Consider the following 13,762-nt stretch of genomic DNA (forward strand, 5'->3'; position numbering starts at 1 on the left):
ATTTTCACTTAGGGGTGTACTCACTTTTGTTGCCAGCGGTTTAGACATTAATGGATGTGTGTTGAGTTATTTTGAGAGGACAGCAAATTTACACTATTATACAAGCTGTACACTCACTACTTTGTAGCAAAGTGTCATTTCTTCAGTGTTGATACATGAAAAGATATAATAGAATATTTACAAAATTGTGAGGGGGTGTACTCACTTTGGTGAGATACTGTATGTGCCACTTTGTGTTGGTCTATCACATAAAATCCCAAACAAATACATTTACGTTTTTGGTTGTAACATGAGAAAATGTGGAAAATTTCAAAGGATATGAATACTTTTTGAAAGCACTGTGTGTATGAATGTGAGTTAGGGAACTAGTATTGTAAGCTCCTTGAGGGCAGGGACTGTTGTGAATGTACAATATATATAAAGCGCTGTGTAAATTGTTACCTGTAATGAAAAAAGAAATACTTATTAAGCTATCTTGCGCTGCAACCTTCACCTAACTCTAAGCAGTTGGCATTTGAAGTGAAATAAAAAAAAAATCACTCAACAGAATGTGTATTTATAAAATATGCTGTGCTAACTGCAAATAGATCCATCCTATCTAGTGCATGGAATCAGATACATACTCATGCACCAATTGCAATAATACGTAACAAAGTGTACCACATACATGAAATAAATCAACAAATTGTGTATCACATCAGTATAAAAATCAAAAACATAATAACAAATCACCAAATGTGAACATTGCTGTTTGCAGTTGGTGCATGGGTATGGAATATATGATTTGACACACTAGAGAGGATTGATTTATTTGCATTTTTAATAAATACACAAAAAATAAATATTGTTTAACACAATGAATGGACAAATGTTCTGTACTTTTTATTTGTCCCTATGGTAAAGAGTTCACCATGGTGTACACATACAGTGAAGTGGCTAGAAAATGAAGAGGTGCTGATGCTTCCTGCTTTTTATAGAATAGACAAATGACATCTGTTTCCTATTTCTTCAGGAAATGAATAATTTCAGCTCTGAGCAGGCCAGACTTTGCCCTATTGGAGCCTAAAGAAGGACTTTTTGTAGTCTATGCTGTGTTCACATCTGTCAAGGAAACTGTGACCTCTCTCTTCTTTGTCACTGGTCTTCCACAATTCTTAGCACACAAATGTCTTCTACTACTAACAGGTATGGGGTTTCTTTCTTCAGTCTTCTTATCTACAGCTCTGCATGACCATTCGTCTGCTGCATATATACTTTATCCTTTGCTTATAGATCTGTGCAGAAATGTAAGTCATTAACCTGTATGCAGGCCCAGATTTAACACTCTGCTAATAATCTGCACTTGTCAATTCCACATCCTTATCAGTGTCTGCTCAGAAATCAAATAGAAAGTATAAATGCCCCAGGGAAAAGATGTCTGCAATTAAAGCAGTATTAAACCCAAAAACAAAACAAATATAGATATTGCAGCTTACCAATTCTTAGATGTGGTGGCTGCATTTGTTTATTTTTTAACTACTTGCCGACCGCCCTATAGCAGTTTTACTGCTATAGGGCGGCTGCTGTGTGCAGGATGACATATATATACATGGTCCTGCACTTCCAGGTAGGGGGTGCGATCAGCGGGTACCGCAGACTTGTTGTCCGCCAGCACCCGCCGATCATCAGCCTCAGAGACAGAACTGCAATCTGCCTATGTAAACAGGGCAGATCGCCGTTCTGTCAGGAGGGAAGGCATGGATCCGGTGTCTCTGCAAAGCAGAGGCTAGGATCCATGTCTTCCCCTAGTAAAAGCACCTCCCACACTGTAGTAAAACACAGGCTAGGCACATAGTTAACCATTTCAACTCCCCTAATGTTAACCCCTTCCCAGCCAGTGTCATTAGTACAGTGACAGTGCATATTTTTAGCACTGATAACTGTATTACTGTCACTGGTTCCCAGAAAGTGTCAGAATGTCCACTGTAATATCACAGTCCTGCTATAAGTCGCTAATCGCCACCATTACTATTTAATAAAAAAAGGAAGTTAAAAATCAACAGACTTAGCCCCCATTCACACCAGTGCGACTTGTTATGTGATTTTACTGTTCTTCATCGCATGACAATTCGCACCCCATTGCCGACAATGAAATCGTTCATATCTCTGTGACTTCTGATAAATGAAGTTGCAAGTCACAATGAATTCTGCAGTGCAAATCGCACTGATGTGCGACTTTTAAATCGTGCTGAAGTAGCGCTGTTTACATAGTTCCATAGTTAGTCTGGTTGAAAAAAGTCCATCCAGTTCAACCAGTGCTTGTTTGTGTATGTTGTGGATTTCACTCACTTCCAGCTCCCTACAGTCATTTCTTCCTGAGTGCTGAGCGACAGGATCTGCTGCAATCTGATAATCAGTCCCAGTTGCAAAAAGAGAAACGCTGTGGGGAAAAGCAGTCGGACAATTATATGGGACATACAGGTCCTACATAATAAGATCACACTTTCTTTTAGTCTGGTGCACGGTTAGAGGATTTAGCCGATGTTCACACTGAGAGCCAGTTTGAAATTGTGGAAGTTCAGCTAAACTCCCACGATTTCAAACCGGCATTTCAGTCTGACTTCAGGGGGCGATTTGACAGACATCTGTGCGGGTTCATCTGTGGGTGCAGCATACCCTCATAGAGGCCTGGATCTATTGAGGACACCATTATCATCTGGTTCACAACCCGCAATATCATCTATCAGGAGATGGTCCATTTCACCAACAGGCCCTTATATGAAGGATTCCATCTATAATGCCTCAGTGGGTTTGGATCTCCCATTTTCAGGGATCTTTATTGGCTACGTAATGTGTTTTGGCTTTTGCAGCCTTCCTCATATCATACATCCTGTATGATATGAGGAAGACTGCAAAAGCCGAAACGTGTTAGCATATTTTGTATCAAGCTTTTATACAATTAGCCAATAAAGATCCCTGAAAATGGGGGATCCAAACCCACTGAGGCATTATAGACGGAATCCTTCATATAAGGGCCTGTTGGTGAAGTGGACCATCTCCTGATAGACCATCTCCTGATAGACCATAGACCATTTCCTGTTTTCACATTTTTTCTGTAACCAATAAAGAATTTTCTTCTCAAGAGCACTCTGAGTCGACGGCTTTAATTTTATTGATATCTACTACCTTGGGCGTTGAACTCGCCAGCCAGAGCACCGTACTCCAGCTCCTGGATATAAAATATATCGATTGAGCTTGGGTAAAACTTTTATATTTGTCTATAATCTATTCAGTTACTATCAAAACAGGAAGTTATTGCACTACATAGTTTATAGCAGATCTAAAGAAGATTGTACAGTCAGCTTGTATGGGAAGCCTAATGCTGCGTACACATGACCAGACTTATGACGGCATACTTGACCCTGCGGACCGGAGTCCGTCTGACAATTCGATTGTGTGTGGGCTCCAGCGGACTTTTTCCCCCAAAAGTTCGACGGACCTAGAAATGAAACATGTTTCAAATCTTTTCGATGGACTCGAGTCCAGTCGAAAAGTCCGCTTCTGTATGCTAGTCTGACGGACAAAAACTGACGCTAGGGCAGCTATTGGCTACTGGCTATAAACTTTCTTGTTTTAGTCCGGTCGTCTGTCATCATGTACGAATCCGACGGACTTTGGTTGATCGTGTGTAGGCAAGTCCGTTCATTCGTAAAGTCCGTCGTAAAGTCCGTCAAAGTCTGCCGTAAAGTCCGGTCGTGTGTACGCGGCATTAGATTCAGTGTATAAAATATGTACCCCTTACTCATTCATATGGGGGGTGCTAGCTATTTGCCCCCTATTGTTAAAATGGGGCTTTCAGATTCCGATAAGCCACCCCACAGAGTTCCACAACCACCTGGCCATGGTCATGGGGAATTATCCCTTGTTTTCATCAGTATGGAGACAAGGTGTCTTGCAAGGGTGGTACCCCCTGGTAAGGTAAGCTCCATGTTGAGGGCGCGTGGCCTGGTATGGTTCAGGAGGAAAGGTGGGGGGGCGCACTTATTCCACCCATTTTCTGAACAGCCAGGCTGCATGCTCAAATAAAGGTCTGGTGTGAATTTTGGGGGGAATCCATTGCTTTTTTTTCTTGATTTGCATGGGGTCCCCCTTGACATTCATACTAGTCCCTCCTCAAGATAAGGAGATAAGGGTCTGATTTGTATTGTTAGAGAGAACCACACACCATTTTATTTTTTTTTTTCTGTTCTTCAGTAGGGTCCCCTATGAATCAGCAAGTAACTGTCATTTACCAGCAATTAAAACTGCATTTTTCTCCTTGTAAATGTCAGTTTTGCTGTACTAGGTAATATACATCTTACAGATGCCCTGCTTCACAGTAAAGTTCAGGGCACCCCCCAAACATTATATTTACAGCGGAAGTCCAGGCTATTACTAACTCAGCGCATATATCTGCTCCCACCACCTTAGAACTTTTATACGAACTGCCCTGGAGAAGGAAGATGTTTATGCTTACCTATTCTCAGGGAGCCCTGGTCCAGTCCCACACAGCTCGGCTACACCCGCTTGCTTCTCACTGGCTGTGATTGACAGGAATGTGAGCCAACGGTTCCCACTGCTGTCTCAGAGCCTACGAGGAGGAAGAGATCCACTGCTTTTGTGCTCAGCACTTGATCGAGATCGGGCTCAGGTAAGTAAAAGGGAGGGGGCTGAAGCTGAAGAGAATGCATTGAAATAAAAAACCTTCAGTCTTTAGAACCACTTTAAAATCACTGCTCCCCATCTGGAATTTTGTTAAAACGTTTGCTTTGGTACATGTTCCCCAGCCATAATATTTGTTTGACAATCCCTTGGTGAATGATCTAGAACAGGGGTCTCCAAAGTACGTCCCGCCCGCAGCTTAAGTCCTCAGACTCATTGCAGGGACCGGTCTCTGCTCAAGCTTCTTCAAATTGCGGGACATCCGCTGCTTACTCCCCCTCCTCCCGCAGTATGCTGAGCAGGCCCTGCTACCAGACAGCTGCCAGTGCTGCTATTGGTTGCTAGGACTGGCAGTGAAGTATTTCAGGGGAGACCCACTGCACCTTCCGGCTCCTGCACGCTTTTAACATAAGTATAGTGGAGCAGGGAAAAGGGGATTATATATTTTTGCTTTATGATTGATCTTTTCTTTTAATTTTTTCCAGTGTTTTTACTCCTTTCTACAACTTGTTTATTCCCCTGATGAAGCCAATGTATTGGCGAAACTAGTAGGGATGAATTGACTATCGACTACCTTTCAACATCTTTGGTGTCGGTCATTATACAAAACTGTAAAGTACTCTTTGTCTAGTTTACCTACATATAATATATGTGTATGAACTATGTTTTTTAGAATTGTATATTATTAAAGATTTTATATTTTTATAATAATTGTGTTCTAAATTGTTTTTGGCACCACTATAATCCCCTTTTCCCTGCTCCACTATACATTATTTGTTTAGGGATGAGGTGCCGTATCTATTAGGACATTCCCCCCACTACCTCTTTTAACATAAGTGTCTTTCACACACCATGCCTGTGTAACAGCAGGACCGGAGCTGGATGGTGCAGCAGATCTGCACTAAAGATAGTGGTTGGTTGGTAGGCACACTTTGTTTTTCTGGTGGGGAGGCAAATGTACATGGGGTGAGCTCTGAGGGGAACACAGAAAACGGGGAGGGGGCTCTATAAGGGACATAAATGTGTTTGAGGGTAACACAAATGTTAATGGAGGTCTCTGAGGGGGAACACAAATGTGCATGAGGGGAGGCTCTGAAGGGGGGCACAGACATGCATGGGGGGCTCATATGTGTATCAGGGATCCCTAAGGGGGACACAAATGTGCATGGGGGAGGGCTCTTAGGTGGGCACAAATATGCGTGGGGGAGGGCTCAGAGGGGGACACAGATGTGCATCAGGGGGCTCAGAGGGGGACACAGATGTGCATCAGGGGGCTCAGAGGGGGACACAAATGTGCATCAGGGGGCTCTGAGGGGGACACAGATGTGCATCAGGGGGCTCTGAGGGGGACACAGATGTGCATCAGGGGGCTCTGAGGGGGACACAGATGTGCATCAGGGGGCTCAGAGGAGGGACACAAATGTGCATCATTGGGCTCTGAGGGGGACACAGATGTGCATGAGAGGGGCTCTGAGGGGACACAGACATGCACGGGGGGCTCAAATGTGTATCAGGGGGTTCTGAGAAGAACCCAAACGTGCGTGGGGGAGGGCTCTGAGGGGGGCACAAATGTGTGTGGGGAAATCTAAAGGGGGCCACAAATGTGCGTGTGATTATCTGAGCGGTGCTCTTGGGGGGGGGGGATAAATGTGCATGGGGCTGTGATAGGGACACAAATGTGTGTGGGGGGGGTCTATGAAGGAGACACAAATAAGCGGGGAGGCTCTGATAGGGACACAAATGTGTGGGGGAACCCTGATGGGGATGCCAATTTGTGGGGAGACTCTGATGGGGACACAAATGTGTGGGGGGCTATGATGGGGACACAAATGTGTTAGAAGACTGACAGGAACAAAGTCGTAAGGCCCCATGCACACTGGAAGTTTAGTACCAGTGCATGAGGCTTCGCATTTATGTTCAGGCGGAAAATACAGGAGCACCGCTGCCAGTTGCCTGTCCAATTCTATTCTATTCTGCTGCTGCGGATCATTTATAAACAACTGATTTTTTTCTGGCCTGCGAATTTGTGTACACTATACAATGTGGCCCTCGAGGTGACAAGTTTGGAGACCCCTGATCTAGAAAATAGCATTTAATGTTTTTTAATATATGGTTCTCAGGGACTTCAGTGGAGTTCCAATTTGGTAATGTGTTGTTCACCAAACCCCTCTAGCACATGTACAGTACTTATTACTATTCATCAACTTTGCCCAAAATGAAAAACAATATACAAACACATGTATTTTGTGCATTTGTCTACTAAGATTCTACTATACAGTATCATTTATATACCATATTTATCGGCATATAACATGCATTTTTTCCCCTGAAAATGGTGGGAAAATAGCGGGTGCGTACTTCGCAGGGGAAGGAGGGGGACGAGTGCCGCTGGAAATCACCGAGCCGTCATCTCCTCTCTACTTGGCTCTCACTCGGCTTGCACGTCACACACACAGTCCCGCCTCCACCACAGGCATTGGACCAGTGTTCTGTCTATCGCAGGAGCTGGTCCAATGCCGATGGCAGAGGCGGGACTGTGTGTGTGACTGCTGACTGACTGAGAACCGAGTAAACAGATGACGGCTCGGTGATTTCCTGCAAGGAGAGATGGTGAGCTGCATTGATGGGGGAGATGGGTGCAGATCAGTCTGCAGATGGGCACAGATCAGGCTGCAGACGGGCACATATCAGGCTGCACTGAAGCTACAGATGGGCACAGATCAGTCTGCAGATGGGCACAGATAAGGCTACACTGAAGCTGCAGATGAGCACAGATTAGGCTGCGTTGAGGCCGCAGATGGTCACTAATCAAGCTGCATTGATGCTCACTGACCATTATTTTGCTTCAAAGTGGTTTATTTAAAAAAAAAAGAAACTTCCCTCTTAAATTGGGGCGCGTGTTATACGCCAATAAACATGGTAAGTGACACCCTGTCATTCTTTTAAAAAGGATGCTGTAACAATGCAGTCATGTATTCATATTTTTAGATGTGCATTGCAGCCTTCAATGAATGATCCCTTGGTTGTGTTGATCTATTCATTTTGGCAATAGAAAGCTAATTGAAAAATGCTAAAATAGCCAGAAAATTGCTGCGTGTAACCAGCATAGGCATTACTCCGTCTGTTCAGCCCTATCCCTTCCCAGGCTTTATATGTCCAGAAATTAAAGTAAGGTGAGGAAATCATTACATGCCACAAAGAGTCTTTGCATAGAATAATGCTGTGTACACACGGGCGGACTTTTCAGCATCAAACGTCCGACGGTCTTTCCGACGGACTTTCGGCGGAGTTACGACGGACTTGCGCACACACGAACGGACTAAAGTCCGTTCGAAAGTCCTAAAGGCCGTTCGAATGTCCGGTCGTTTGAACGTGATGACGTACGACCGGACTGGAATATTGAGGTTCATAGCCAATAGCTGCCCTTGCGTCCTTTTTTGTCCGTCGGACTAGCATACAGACGAACTGATTTTTCTAACGGATTCGAGTCTGTCGGAAAGATTTGAAACATGTTCTAAATCTAAAGTCCATCTGATTTTCGACAGAAAAATTCCGCTGGCGGTCCGATGAAGCCCACACACGATCGGATTGTCCGATGGATTCGTTCCATCGGACCAGTCCGGTCGAAAAGTCCGCCCGTGTGTACACGGCATTACACTATTTTCATATTCTGCATTTCTATTCTTTTTTGCTTTCAGTCTGCTGGCTCCTAGCCTGTGAAAAACACATCAGCTGTTAAAAAATCACTTTTTGTGAATATGTAAAATGGACAAATCTTTCAGCTTTTATTTGTATAGAAATATATATTTCCTTTGAACTCAGCCAGAAGGCATTATCACTTTATGACCCAGCCATGATTAACAGGGAGCATGTGCATCTTACTTGGAAATTCCCCAAGACTCAATTAAGGGAAGCTTTGGTTTGGGTCAGATTAATCAGCTGTCATTTCATCTGGGTCACACGATGCACACAGTAAAAATCTTAATGCTTGCACCACTCACCCCATCCTTTGGGAAAGAAAATGCCTATTAATTAGGAAGTAAGTAATTAGTAAAACAATATGCTCCTTTAAAGAATACTTTTAATCAATCCACCCTTCCTTTTTATTCTTTTGGGACTGGAATAATGACTTCCGTCCTACTGTATTCATCTAACTCTAATGCCCCGTACACACAGTCGGATTTTCCGACGGAAAATGTGTGATAGGACCTTGTTGTCGGAAATTCCGACCGTGTGTAGGCTCCATCACACATTTTCCATCGGATTTTCCGACACACAAAGTTTGAGAGCAGGATATAAAATTTTCCGACAACAAAATCCGTTGTCGGAAATTCCGATCGTGTGTACACAAATCCGACGGACAAAGTGCCACGCATGCTCAGAATAAATAAAGAGATGAAAGCTATTGGCCACTGCCCCGTTTATAGGTCTCGTCGTACATGTTTTACGTCACCGCGTTCAGAACGATCGGATTTTCCGAGAACTTTGTGTGACCGTGTGTATGCAAGACAAGTTTGAGCCAACATCCGTCGGAAAAAATCCTAGGATTTTGTTGTCGGAATGTCTGAACAAAGTCCGACTGTGTGTACGGGGCATAAACTCTAATTCATCTAAACTGCACTTTAGCTTAGTCTGTATTAGAGCTAAACAGTTTTATCCCATCCTCTAATTTATTGATCCAAATCTATTATTTGCTGGTTCATATTTTTGCCAGACTGCATATGTAATTTGTATACATTCAACATACATTAGAAATGCTCCCATAGCTCAGTATAGCCATATGGTATAATTATCTCCTGGTGGAAATATGACAGTTTAAACAATCATGTCCCACTGCACCTAGGAAGCAAGTTATTCCCTGTCATTTCCCCCACCTGTCTTTTTCAAGATAATTAATCTCAGCTGAATGATATAAGTGACATTAAAAAATATATATATTTATTTATTAAGAAAATTGGTATTTTATCTGGAAACTGGAGCAAAGGCAAAATAGGGCTTTGGTATAGTAACCATCTTATATTTCATTTATCAACTTGCACTGGGAAAATAAAAAAAATCCATCAGATTAGTTGCCGTTTGCAACAGTATTCATAAATCAGGCCTATAACTGGCTAGGGCTGCACTAACAATAAAGGCAAAAGAGCCAGCTGAAATGAGCTCAACGGTCCACCAGACGACCAATGGCTAGTTCCCAAGCCACAAATTCTTGTTCTGTAATTAAGAAGGAAAAGAGCAGACCTCTCTGCAGTTTGAACACCTATCACCTCCCCTCTTAGCTGACACACGGTGACCACATGACTGGAGTACCATTATCTCTTTAAAACGTAATGCAATAGGCACAAGAGTCTGCACACGCAATATCTTCATATGTTTACATGCCCTCCCCCATAGCTATGCTTTAATAAGGAAAATTTGTCCCCTCTTCAGCCTTCCTGGTTTAAGTCTGCTCTAGTATCTTCAAAGAGTTTGGAACCGTTGGGGGGAGTTGTTGAAGAAGATGTATTGCGACAAAATAAATGTATTCTCATAGGGTGTGCTTGAGATTTTTGTGAATAGTCAGCAGTACATGAATAGAAAACATAGGCAAATCACAAACAAGAAGTTAAATTTACAGCAACTATCGCTTGAAAAAAAAAATCCTAAAAAAACTCCCTGGAACAGAAGACTCTTAATACCTGTCATTCAGATGGGCAGTGAGTCTAAACTTAGCTTTCCTGGCCATACCTCACGTCAGCACACAATTGATTAACGCCTCATCTGGCGCCCACATGACCACCTTTTCCTAGCTGAATAAAAGACAGCCCCTCCCCCACTGACATGTTCTTTTTTTTGGTCTGCTCCAGGCCACCTGTGGATTGCAGTGGTAAGTACTTTGTTTGCTGCAAGGATATCCCTCCTACTGCACCGCCCCTCCATGTTCAGCCTCTCATGGAGTTGGAAGACCCAGAATGTTGGACATAAAGCTTCCTGAAACTGGGTATCCCTTGTGCCAGGACATGGGCAAAGTTGCTTAGATAGCACAAATATTTTACAGGTGTGGTATTAGTAAGCTCTGCAATGTCACCATTGGGGTTTTTCTGTCTTGTATAGGCAGTGTGCAGCTCTCCTGGCTTTGTCTTCAGTCTGAGAGCGGCGGTGGATGATGTCACAGAGGGTAGGGAGACGGGCGGTGCGGGGTAGCGATTGACAGTCACCAAGCAGCAGCTTAAACAGTCTTAGAACCTCTGGACAGTAGAGGTGTAAAGTTCTGACTTAATACTTGTATGTATCTATTATTGGCCTCTGAGCGAAGTCAGTTCTAATCTGTTATTTAACACCCACTTGTATATCAGTTTGATGCAATGTTTTATCCAAATGGAATGCATATGTTCTGGACTCTGTAATGTCAAATATATTTCACACAAATTTTTTATTTGAGAAAAAAAAAAAGTCTAATGCCCTGTACACACAGTCGGATTTTCCGACGGAAAATGTTCGATGGGAGCTTGTTGTCGGAAATTCCGACTATGTGTAGGCTCCATCGGACATTTTCCATCGGAATTTCCGTCACACAAAATTTGAGATCTGGATCTCAAATTTTCCGACAGCAAAATCCGTTGTCGTAAATTCCGATCGTGTGTACACAATTCTGACACACAAAGTTCCACGCATGCTCGGAATCAAGCAGAAGAGCCGCACTGACTATTGAACTTAATTTTTCTCGGCCCTGGGACTGTGATGTCATAGGGGGCGGAGTCACCGCCTATATAAGTTATAGCAGAGCGCACAGACAGCATTACAGCCGGAGAGAGCGTCATGTCAACATCTCTGGAAGAGAAGAGGGAAGAAGACGATCCAGATGTCCGGGCTCCTCTGCTAAAAAAAAAAAAGAGCGGCAAAAGAGCAGAAGATAGCAGGGGAGCCGGCAGAAAGAAGAAGGCACCGGAGAAGAACCAGCGAGCGCGGAGACGACACCGGAGAAAGGGAGAAGACGCCGGAGAGAACCCTGAAGTTGGAAGAAGACCCCCGAAGATGGTAGAAGACCCCGGAGCTGCCTAATAAATTAATTTTAAAACCTGTGTAGTGTGTTTTTTTTAATTGATACTTTTTTCCTAGGTGAATGGGTAGGGGTACCCTGTACCCCATACTCATTCACATAGGGTGGGGGCCGGAATCTGGGGGCCCCCTTATTAAAGGGGGCTCCCGGATTCCGATAAGCCCCCCGCCCACAGACCCCGACAACCAACGGCCAGGGTTGTCGGGAAGAGGCCCTTTTCCTCATCAACATGGGGACATGGTGCCTTGGAGTGGGGGTGCCGCAAGGCGCCCCCCTCCCCCAAAGCACCCACCCCCCATGTTGAGGGCATGCGACCTGGCACGGCTCGGGGGGGGGGCGCTCGCTCGTCCCCACCCCCTTTCCTGACTGGCCGGGCTGCGTGCTCGGATAGGGGTCTGGTGTAGATTGGGGGGACCCCCACGCCGTTTTTTTTTTTTGGAGTGGGGGTTCCCCTTAAAATCTATACCAGACCTAAGGGCCTGGTATGCCCCTGGAGGGGAACCCATGCCGGTTTTTTATTTAAAATTTGGCGTGGAGTTCCCCCTCAAGATTCATACCAAACACAGTGCCTGGCATTGGCGGGGATCCAACTCGGATCCCTGCACCAGTGTGAACCTGGCTCACAAGGTGTCAATCTCACCAATAAAAGTGGCGAGATTGACACAATATCAGACGACAATACAGAAGTTGACCAAAGGGTGGTGGTAAAGAGCTGAAAAAACACATGATTTGGTGAAAGTTGGCTGGAAAAGTCCTGTCGTCTGTATGCAAGACAAACTTCTAGCCAATGCCCTTTGTACAAAAATCCAAGGGAAAGTTTGTACAAAGTCCAATCGTGTGTATGGAGCTTAACACCAGAGACATCTGAGATTTGCAGTGACTGGCTGTCACTTCCAGTTTAGGTGTTTGCCATTTTTAAAATTTGGCACGGCACCAAGAAACGTTTTTTGAACATTTTGAAGGCAGTAGTGGCAGTAATTCGTCTTTGAGGGTAAGGCCCTGCCATTACTTGGACAATGTTTTGATTGTCACAGGTGTAAGCCAGGAGCTGGCAAAGCATCACAACCTTGTCCTAGCAATCCTTTTCCAAGTTCAGTCGACTAGTGAACAAACAGCAAAAGCAGTTAACCCCTTCTTAAGCTATCAAGGATCTAGGAGTGGTTTTTCATACCCAAATATGTCAAGAGGTTTTCCAAAACGGCAAATGAAAATCTGAAGAGTCATGGAAATGGCATTTATGTCAGTGAGGGATTGGGCCAGGTGGCACATGGGGGGGGGGCTTTTCAATTTGCCTTCCTCTATCAATAGAATGGGCTGCCTATGGATCCTAAAGTCTATGTGTCTGCACAAATTAGCAAGATTAGCAGTGTGCCTTTTTTGTGGTGTGCCTCTCAGCCCAGGTGATGGAATAGTTCTGACGTCGGATGCCAGTCTGCCTCCAGTCTGAAGAGACAAGTGCAAGTCCATTGGAGCCTAGTGGAATGCAGATGCTCTGACTGACTGACTTAAATGTAAGGCAGTTTTGTTTTTTGCAAGCCTTTCAGGATCTTTCTCCAAGGGGCCAGAGTAAAGTTGAAGATTGACAACAAGACAGCAGTAGCTTACATTGACCACCAAGGGGGCACCAAGTGTCTGTTTTTTCCTGTTACTTTTCATAACATAACATTTTCGCTGGACGGAGAGAAGGTTACAGGCAGTTAAAGGCAGCCTACTTACCGGGAAAGCAGGATCCACTAACAGATCAGTTAGGCAAATTATTTTTCAACAATAAGTACCTCAACTAGTATTGGCTCTATGGTACATTCCAGCGGTCGTTCTCGTAGAGAGTCCTCTGAACACACAGCTTCTGGTATTTATAACAATGTACAAAGGTGAAGCAATAGAAGGTGGATTCACAGTGCCATAGGTTTTTTCAGTTGGTGTCTGTCTGCCTCCAGTGTCCTTGATTATAAAGATTAGGACAGAACACGTTTATGTCATAGAGGTGCTTTCCACCTGCCGAATTGGCCTTGGTTGTCATTCAGCACCACCAATCCTGTTTCCGGT

The 13,762-nt window shown here is 44.2% G+C and overlaps 1 protein-coding gene across 1 annotated transcript in view; it reads left to right on the plus strand.

The window, feature by feature from the left end:
• Positions 1-1,022: 1,022 nt before the first annotated feature.
• Positions 1,023-13,762, plus strand: part of HOMER3 (homer scaffold protein 3) — a 256,887-nt gene continuing 244,147 nt past the window's right edge. The window contains exon 1 of the mRNA XM_073592618.1: positions 1,023-1,185. Coding sequence (XP_073448719.1) covers positions 1,166-1,185 — 20 coding nt within the window. The 5' untranslated portion in view covers positions 1,023-1,165. The remainder of the gene's footprint in view (positions 1,186-13,762) is intronic.

The sequence above is a fragment of the Aquarana catesbeiana genome, linkage group LG01 (assembly GCF_042186555.1).
Source record: "Aquarana catesbeiana isolate 2022-GZ linkage group LG01, ASM4218655v1, whole genome shotgun sequence".
Classification (NCBI taxonomy): Eukaryota; Metazoa; Chordata; class Amphibia; order Anura; family Ranidae; genus Aquarana; species Aquarana catesbeiana.